Raw genomic sequence first — 9,384 nt, 5'->3', positions numbered from 1 at the left:
GTCCTAAAAATAAAAACAAAACCTTGCGAAAAATATTTGCAATGGCTTATGCCGTACGGTGCAAATTTTATATTCACGTCACTTTTCAAATACAGTACGGCAGAGCGACCGCTTGTCATTTACAAATAGTGTGTGATGTGTCATGTCTCAGACTCTCACCTCATGATTCTGAACACATAAAATACTATCCAGGAACTGGATTTTAAAAACATTTTCAAATTCTTTGTTTCATCATTGACTTAATTGGGAAATTTCTTTTAATTGCTCTTCGTTTCCAACACCAGCTAAATAGTAAATTTATGCCCTTTCTTTTAAAAATTTAATACATGTAGGTACATGCTTACTTTTAAATAATCAGAAACAGTTTCGTATTTAAATGCAATTTGGTTTTGATGTCAGCGATCGGCAATAAGAAATCTAGACCCAAAGCCAAACCATGAGTTTCAATTCTTGTTAAATATTTGTTATACAAATGACTTTCTCTCTTGTCTTTATTTGTTTTATAGCGTTCAAATATTTGTGACTAAAATTGACTCAAGCTAAATATTTGACTTGACTCGACTCGACCTTCTTGACCTAATGACTCGACTCAACTTGAGTCACTTCTTTAAAATGAATCGACCCGACTCGAGTCACTTCTATTAAATGACTCGACTCAACTCGAGTCACAAAAATCAGTGACTCGTTACAACTCGGAGTCAGACGTCGAAGGGCTCTCCGCTTCAGCCACAGAAGGTGATGATGTTGCCTGATTACAAAAAAGAAAAGGAATTAAGTATTAGACTTGAAGAAGTGCTAGGTGGTCTTATAATGCAGTAAAGAAAGTGCATGACCCTATACACCTGGCACAAAAAGAAACTAAGCAGTTTTTATAATCATCCTTATTACTTTTCTTGGTGAACGAAAATCTGAAATATACGTTTTGTCATGGGAACTTCTGTGTAAGAAATAATGAGAGTGCAAGCACTGAAGCTCCTGAAACCCCAAAACTAAAGGTTGCTTTTAGCGAGTTTTTCAATGGGCATTGCAACACACAGTTGAATGCCTCGCATTCAATTGTGTGTTTCCATGCCTTTTCATACAACAAGAAATCGACAAGAATCTATCATCTAGAGCTCTCAATCTTTTTCCTAGTTTTAATGAAGCAAATGCTTTGAATATATGTCAGTGTTTAAGACAGTCATATCACCTGCTCGGAAATGTGGGTGACTGGTTCAAATGGGATGTTGTCCTGCTTCGCTGAGGTGCTGTCATCTTTGCTACCTACTGCTGTATCCTCCTCTTCGCTAGATGAGTTTGTCGTAATACTAGCCACGTCCTCTGACTTCAGCTTCTGGGCATGGCTGGCGTTGCTGCTACCTGGAGGCTCAGAAAATGCTTTTGAGATATTAGGATCCCAAGAGTTGACATGGTTGTCAGGATGTTCTCCTGCATTAACGAAACATAGAAGGAACACTACATGTTCAATAAATTGTAACAACTTCATTTGCAATTTTGAGGATCAACAATTGTTGATTATTTTACCAATGGGAATTGTATGTACCGTTTATATTAACATGTACACTATAAAAAAAATACATTGGATTCTCAGCAAGTTTCTACAGAAAAACTAATGCTAAGGCCAAAAGAAAAAAGTCTCCGGTTTCTGGTATGCGCACGCGTCGCCGTAGCCATGCACGTCGGCAAAATGAAAACTTTTTTTTCAATGAAAGATGATGTCTCAAAACCGCCAAACTCACTGGTTTGACTGGAATCCTTCTGCTGCACAATTTTAACGTGTTTTTAGATGGGGTTATGATCGAGAATAAGCTTTATGTGGCCTCTCTGGTCTCCCATAATATTTGCACTAAGTTTAGTCGGGCACCATTTGCAGTCATCAGCCGACATTTGAAGCAAAAAAAACAGGTAAAAAAAAAAAAAGCCGCGTCACTGCACCACTTTTTGGGCATGCTCCATACCAGAAACCGGAGACTTTTTTTTTTTGGCCTAATGAAAGATTTCATCTTGAACAAAATTTACCTGATTTCTTGTCCAACACAGGTTTTGGTTTGCTAGTCTCTGTTGCTAGTGGTGCGAGACCAAAGCCTCTTGATCCAGATGTGGTTGTTGTCCCTGTTGCTGCCATCTGGGCAGTGGATGCTCTGCATGTCTCTGGCTTGAATGGTTTGAAGACAAATGGGCAGTATGAATCGGGCGCCCCCTTTTTCGAGTCAAATTCTAATGAGTTTGATGTGGTTTTGGTGGTCGCCCGTGCAGTTGTTTTGGGTCTTGCTCCACCAAATGTGGAAGAGCCAACTGCAGAAGAGATGTTCCTTGGTAGTGATGACACAACTGTGGTTAGGTCATTTGTTCCGTAAGTAGATTGTTTGAAGGCAAGTCCTGCAGACTGAGTGCCATTGGAGCTTGTCCCAACGGTGGACAGTTTGAAGTTGAATCCTGATGCAGACTGAGCTTCACATGAGCTGGTCCCAGGAGCCGAAACGCCAAAGTTCAATCTGGAAAATATGGCTGGGGTTGAGCAGGTTCCAGAGGCAAAGCGAACTTCTCCGGAAGACTGCTTTGTAGTTTTGCTACTTCCCACTGGAGTCTGCCCCGAACCAAATCCTTTACTTTTGGTAATGGTTAATGGGGTCTCTGATGCTGGCTGTCCTGAGAAGGATCCTGAAGACAGAGGTGTGGTTCGACCAGTACAGGAAGCAGATACTGTTGTGGTGGTCTTGGCGCCAAGTGAGGACTGTCCTAAGCCATGTTCCGAGGTACATGTAGAAGCAGCTATAGATGAGCTGATTTGGGGTGGTAACAGCCCGAAACTGAATCCTGAAGCAGGGCTGGTTTTGGTTATGTTCATAGCAGGCGCAGACTGTCCAAAGTTAAATTCTTGAAAAGTCTGGGTAACGGCGTGGCTGGCTGCAGGAAATGGCTGTCCAAACAATAATTGTGAAGCTGTGGTTGCTGTTGTTGCGCTAGTTCCTGGTGTGGTCTGTCCGGAACCAAATCGAGAAGTAAAGGTGGCTGTGGTTGTGTTGGTGACAGCTGCAGACCCTCCAAAGCTAAAGCCTCCATAAGACTTGGTTGTGGCTTTGCTGTTTGCAAGTGGTGGCTGTCCAAAGCAAAATCCTGAAGCAGTGCATGCTGTAGTTGTACCGGCTCCTGGTTCGGTTTGTCCAGAATCAAATCCTAAAGTAGAGGTGACTTTTGTTGTTTTGGTGACAGCTGCAGTCTGCCCAAAGCCAAACCCTCCAAATGACTGAGCTGTTGGTTTGCTGCTTGCAAGTTGTTCCTGTCCCATACTGAATCCTGAGTTAGCTAAGGTTGGGATGGTTTCTGAAGCGGTCTGTGCAAAGCCCAATTCCGAAGTTCTTGTGGCTGTGGTTGTGTTAGTGGCAGGTGCAGGCTGTCCAAAGAATGGACCTCCAAAAGTCTTGGTTGTATCTTTGCTGGATAGAAGTGGCTGGCCAAAGAAAAATCCTGAGGTACAGCTCGTAGTGGTTGTTCCTGATGTGATCTGTCCGGAACCCGATCCTGAAGTAGAGGTCACTGTGACTGTGTGGCTTAATCCTCCAAATGACTTCGTTGTTACTTTGCTGGTTGCAAGTAACTGATGCCCAAAGCCAAATCCTAATGACGAAGTTCCTCTCGTGGTACTGGTACCTGTTGGCATCTCTTTATTGGAACCATTAAATCCTACAGCACCTGTGGCTTCAGTTGTGTTGGAGACGGGAGTAGGTTGTCCAAAGCTAAATCCTCTAAAAGGACTGGTTGCAGGTTTGCTGGTTGTATCTGGTGCATGTCCAAAGCTGAATCCTGATGTGCAGGTGGGGGTGGCCATGTTGGTTGTTGATTTGGCCTGTACACGGCCAAATCCAAAATGAGAGTTTGTTGTGGCTGGTTGTGTGAAAGATGCAGACTGTCCAAAGCTAAATCCCCTGGCTGACTGGGCTGTGCCTTTGATGGCTGCAGAAGGTGCAAGTCCAAAGCTGAATCCTGATGAAGGGGTGGCTGTGGTTGTGCTGGTTCCTGATTTAGTCTGTCTAGTACCAAATCCCAATATAGAGGGGACTGTGGTGGAGTTAGTGACAGGGGCTGACTGTCCAAAGCTCAATCCTCCAAAAGACCTAGTTGTGATTTTGGCACAGTTTGCAGTTGCAGACTGTCCGAAACCAAATCCTGAAGATTTGGTTACTGTGCTTCTCTCAGCCCCAGCCAACTGGTGAAAGCTAGAGACCTCACTTGTGTTTGCCCTGGTCCCTATGCCAAACCCAGAAGACGTGGTGGCTTTGGTTGCACTGGTTCCTGATGCAGCTTGTCCAAAGCTACATCCTGTAGACCAAGCAGCACTTGTGCTGGTCACTGAACTGGGATTCTTTTTTTTATTCCTACTTTTTGTTGTGAGTGCCATCTTTGTCTGTTGAGAAGTCATGTTCCAAGAGCTGCCACATTCGCCCATATTCGCCTGTTGTCCGAATGCGGATGAAGCTTTGTAAAAGAGAAGAAAAATTATATTATAAAAGACTCGTCAGGTTTGAGAAGTTTGACAAGATTGGTTGAGTGTACCGGTATGTGCCATAAAAAGATTGAATGGACAGGGAAAACTTAACAGTACCGGTATGTCTGGACATTTATGTATGCATCTTAAACATTATGCGGTATTCTGGATACTTACTTTCCTCAGGTAACAATTTCTTGATTTCCTCAAGTGGCTGAAACAGTTGCGTCTCTCTATTTACCAAAGTACCAATGCGCAGCAATCCCTGTCTTTCTTTGAACTCCCAGTTTGGTAATTTATTGTCATATGGCTTCTTGCTTGAATGGCTTTCCAAGGCTTTTTTGATTAGAGGATACATTGCCAGGAAATCACAGTCTTCTGAAGTTTTACAAATGGCGTCTGCGGCTTCCAGGGTGTCTGTCATCTGCTCTATGGACGACTTGATGGTTTTATGTCTGTCGCTAATTTTTTCTTTTTGCACTTTAGAAATTTGTGAAATCTGAAAGAGGAGTTGTGCTTCTTGAGAAGAAACATCATCACGGACTTTGCTAGAAAATTCCTGTACATGCTTCCTCATACTATCAAGGTTATCATCAAATTTTTGACTCGTCAATCCAATGGTGTCTAAAGAGGATATAAAGTCAGAGCGAATTAGCTGGAGCTTGGCCAGTACCTCTTCGGTAGACTTCCTCCTGTTTGAAGCTGCTGATTCCAAGTCAAGAATCGGATGAGGAGTGTTGCTTGCATCTTTTCTCTCATGATCAGCAGAACAATCTTTGCACATCAGTTCCTCGCATGTTTCACAAAAAAATAGTTTCTTGTTAGCCGGGTGCTTTGGGCATTCTGGCATTCCCCTCTGCTTCCTAACACTGTCGGCAATCTTTCCGCAACTGAGTTCCTCCAGTGAAGCGACAGTGTGCTGTGCCAATACAGCAGCCATGTGGCGGGGAACTGTCTGGCAGTTGAGGCAAAGATCCATACTACAGTCAATGCATCTAGACACAGCCCTCTTCTCTTGTTCACAGGACCCGCAGATCTTCATGTTGCTGACCTGAGCTGCCCTCTCTTGAACAGTGATCTCTTCAAGCAGGCCGACTAGATGAAAGTTGGTCTTCAACTTTGCCACACCCTCCCTGGGCAAATCAGATTTTTGATTGCAGATGGGGCACTGAATGGAGGCACTGGCAAAACTCCCGTGTGACGCATATTCATGCAATGTTACGAGGCATGCTTGGCAGAAAGTGTGCAGGCAGTTGAGCGCTTTTGGCTGCTGGTATCTCCCATGGCATATGGGGCACTCCAGAAACTTCCTGCTGATGCTACCAAGAACTGAATTTACATCTGCCATTTTGACTGTCAGGTTCCAGTGCACCTATTGAACAAACAACAAATGATGTTTTATTTAATCATTAGATAACTATGATTTGATAAGAGAGGGACGTTAAATAACAGTGGCCCCTGACTTGCTGAAACTCCAGGAAGTTTATTTGAGGATGTCAAAATCCCACAACAGAACAAATGTTGAAATCTGGAATCATTTCATTAAGGATGACTCAGCCTTGTTTGGAAGTTGTAGACCTGCATAAAACATGTTTGTGCATAAAACCTTCTTTGAACACCATGTGAACCAGATTTGCTGTGGTTTTTTTTTTGTAGCTCAAAAACATTTCATTTATTTCTTGTTTATTTACTTTTTAAAATTGCCTTTCTTTTTTCCATTTTTTTGAAATCAATTAATGTATGCATTGTTTGTGGGGCCGGGGATGCATAAATGGTTTGACAAAATCATCTGCTTTCAAGTTCTGCAAAAAAGGTTTAAATTGCAGATTTAAGACAAGATTGGATGCAAATGACCATACCTTACAAATCTTGAGACGAAATCCTGCGGCTCCTAATCTCTCTCCTTTGGATCCCAAGTCATCAGCTGAAAGTTCTTTAACAGTCAATAAATAAGGAATAAGAAGGAATCTGACCGTAAATTTTTTTCACAGATACCGCCCTCTTTGTGATTACGTGGTAATTTTTGTTGATGGGCTAATCTTCAGCGTAACGGGACTATGTTCACTGAAATGACCCAAAAAATTAGGCCAAAAAAAAATTTGTTCTGCTTCTGATTACCCTACCTACCCTATTTTGAAAGCCCCTACCCCAATTTTTTTATGTTTTATTTTTTTTTTGGGGGGGGGGGGGCGGGGGGGGGGGGCAAAATGAGCACAAAACCAGAAAATTATTAATGACCGCCCTTGACTACATGCAGACACCTCCATATGACCTCACAAAACAAATTTGCCCCCCCCCCCTCAAAAAAAACCCTCCCTACCCCATTTTCAAATAAATCAGAATCAGAACTGATTAATGTTTTGGCCTTACCAAATAAATCACAAAGATGGCAGTTTCCCTGAAATGATCTATGGAGAATTAAGACACGTTTTCTCTGCATACATGTATGACTATAGTATGAGCGGGAAGTAAACACATGAACATGATGAGAGTGGATAACCCAATAAATGTGGCCAATTTACTGGACTACCTCCGTAAATGAGGCCACACTGCCACCATCTTAACTTGACAAGGAGGGCATTGTTTGTTTTTTTGTAAATTTTACATTCAGACTTTCCTTCTAGTTAGATATTTACATTTTGTAAGACCACTCATGCCTTCTCAAATATTAGCAATGAAAACACATCTATAGGCAGTTCCACAGACGTCTACTTAAAGGGAAAATACAACATTTGCAAACATCAAAAAATAAAACTACCAAATCATTTTGAAATACCTTGCTGGACTGTTAGTGAATGACAGTGTAAAGCATCCTGTAAAATCATGGCACCTGGTGCACTGTCATTTTCAAGAAAAGTGGTATTTTTGTATCAATTTCCAACGCTGATCGGCCGATTAGCGTTGGAAAAAAACTGGCTTTTTTTCAAATACTGGCCCCAGTTGACCATCGCACTTGTTTGCAATCGATTACACACCTATGAACGGGTACAAGCCAGCTAGACTGGTTCCCTGGAACCAGACTCAGGAAAATGATTGTTTTTCTTGGTTTTTATATAATTATAGCATTTTCGAACCCAAAACCTCAAAAATGTCAGTGTAACTATATTTGCTATATATTTCCAATCCCCCAATTCCATCCATTTCTGAACATTACAGCAAAAGCAAATGATGTATATTCCCTTTAACTTTGCATGTATTTTCCAGAGGAAATTTGTAGGCTTGCTTGCTTGTACACGTTTGAGTGTAACTAACTTCCAATATGGCGATGCTAACGTGCAAAAGCATGCTGGCAGCGTGACCTGCAGCATGTTATTATACAAATATTGAGTGGCTCAGTGTGGAATGGGAGGAATATTATCGCTCGATAAAATCTGGACTTTTCCATTTCATGAGGCGTAGCCAAGTGAACTGGAAAAGTCCAGATTTTACTAGGTATGTGAACCTAACCAGTAACCACCACCATTTGTATATAGGGGCGCATAAGGCAGTTTGAACTTTGAAGACTGTTTTTGTGGTGAAATCTGACGATTTTGATTGGGGGTACGAGTGAAAATGGTCATGAAAAACACATTAATGGTTACCATATACGGCCACATACTTAGGACTACTAAGTACTATCATTACTATCGCCCGACCATGTCCAAATGTTAAAAAAGCGATCCGTAGAGTCCTAGTTACTCGGACTAGGCCTAGGTCAGGCTATCACTATATTAGGCATGCCACCATAATCAGTGTACAGTGCCAGCGTCAATCTATTCGGCACGGCATCAATCATCAAGACTAGTGAGTCCCGCTTTCAACATGTTCAACGACGGATTCAGCACAGCTTTCGCTACTGTGGTCAGACGGTGCTTGTGTTGGATTGTTATACCGTTCTTATTCCTCCATGGTTAGCACTATACTACTAATTACTAGCTCTACTAAGTGGAGCGTTGAACTACGGTAGTTCAACGCTCCACTCAGTAGAGCTAGCACTACATGCTAGCAGTGGAAGAGCGAGGAAGGTTACCGGGAAACTAGCCCCACTAGTGTGGCCGCGGTATGCTGCGCTGAAGTTCAGCGCAGCATACCGCGGCCACATTAGTGGGGCTACCGGGAAACGTACCTGCATGGGTTTACAGGTTTAATACAAGTCTTCTGACTTACTTATCCGCACAATGCTCGTTTTTCACTCCAGTCCAAGTATATCCCGTGACAGTTCATCTACTAGTACTAGTACTCTAGTAGTAGATAGTATATTACACGTATGCATGTAATTAACCATATGAAGCATTCCTCAGCAGATAGTCGGGAAAGGGCGTTCTCATCAATGGTTATTGCACATTTGTTGAGCGGGAATTCCCCATGTCGGCACTTTCGGACAAAAGGTGGCGCTATTCGTCGTGTCATAGATGGTTATTTTACACAATGATGATTACCCATCGCCAAAAAAGTGTCATTATGAAAAAGACCGCCCTGGGGGCTTGTACGGTTCCCCTTATTTTTTTTTTACACAAACCCTGCCTGAAGTTCATGGCCCACATCACAATAGCAAAAAAAATGAGGGCAAGCAAGTCGTGAATTGGCCGGCGAGGGCAATTTCGGGCCTATTTACTGACCTGCAACGACAGTGGATGTAGTGAGTATACTACAGCGGCAGACCGCGGTCGTACAATAAATGGTCGCCGCAATATTAAACGTTCATGTCGTCATATATTGCAGGATTCCTTTGACGACCCGACGCAGATTCACGACGCAGATTCACGACGCAGATTCACGCAGATTTCGGGCCTATTTACTGACCTGCAACGACAGTGGATGTAGTGAGTATACTACAGCGGCAGACCGCGGTCGTACAATAAATGGTCGCCGCAATATTAAACGTTCATGTCGTCATATATTACAGGATTCCTTTGACG

At 42.7% G+C, this 9,384-nt stretch overlaps 1 protein-coding gene across 7 annotated transcripts; it reads right to left on the bottom strand.

The window, feature by feature from the left end:
• Positions 1-569: 569 nt before the first annotated feature.
• LOC119739841 (mucin-19-like) lies at positions 570-9,190 on the bottom strand. 7 transcript variants are annotated; one of them, XM_038214941.1, is made up of 6 exons: positions 9,085-9,190; positions 6,346-6,419; positions 4,664-5,858; positions 2,020-4,476; positions 1,190-1,428; positions 570-748 (listed from the first exon to the last, which is right to left on the bottom strand). In XM_038214941.1, exons 3-6 carry the CDS (start codon positions 5,832-5,834, stop codon positions 686-688), a joined length of 3,930 nt encoding a protein of 1,309 aa, XP_038070869.1. In that variant the 5' UTR covers positions 5,835-5,858; positions 6,346-6,419; positions 9,085-9,190; the 3' UTR covers positions 570-685. The 7 variants fall into 7 exon arrangements, with proteins under 7 accessions (XP_038070869.1, XP_038070870.1, XP_038070867.1 ...); XM_038214942.1 differs by having other exon boundaries at positions 6,351-6,419; XM_038214939.1 differs by lacking the exon at positions 9,085-9,190 and adding an exon at positions 8,633-8,895.
• Between the last annotated feature and the right edge of the window lie 194 nt (positions 9,191-9,384).

This window comes from Patiria miniata, unplaced genomic scaffold (genome assembly GCF_015706575.1).
Source record: "Patiria miniata isolate m_02_andy unplaced genomic scaffold, ASM1570657v1 HiC_scaffold_4, whole genome shotgun sequence".
Lineage (NCBI taxonomy): Eukaryota > Metazoa > Echinodermata > Asteroidea > Valvatida > Asterinidae > Patiria > Patiria miniata.
Note: the sequence above shows the minus strand (reverse complement) of the source record. Positions and strands in the feature narration are given on the sequence as shown.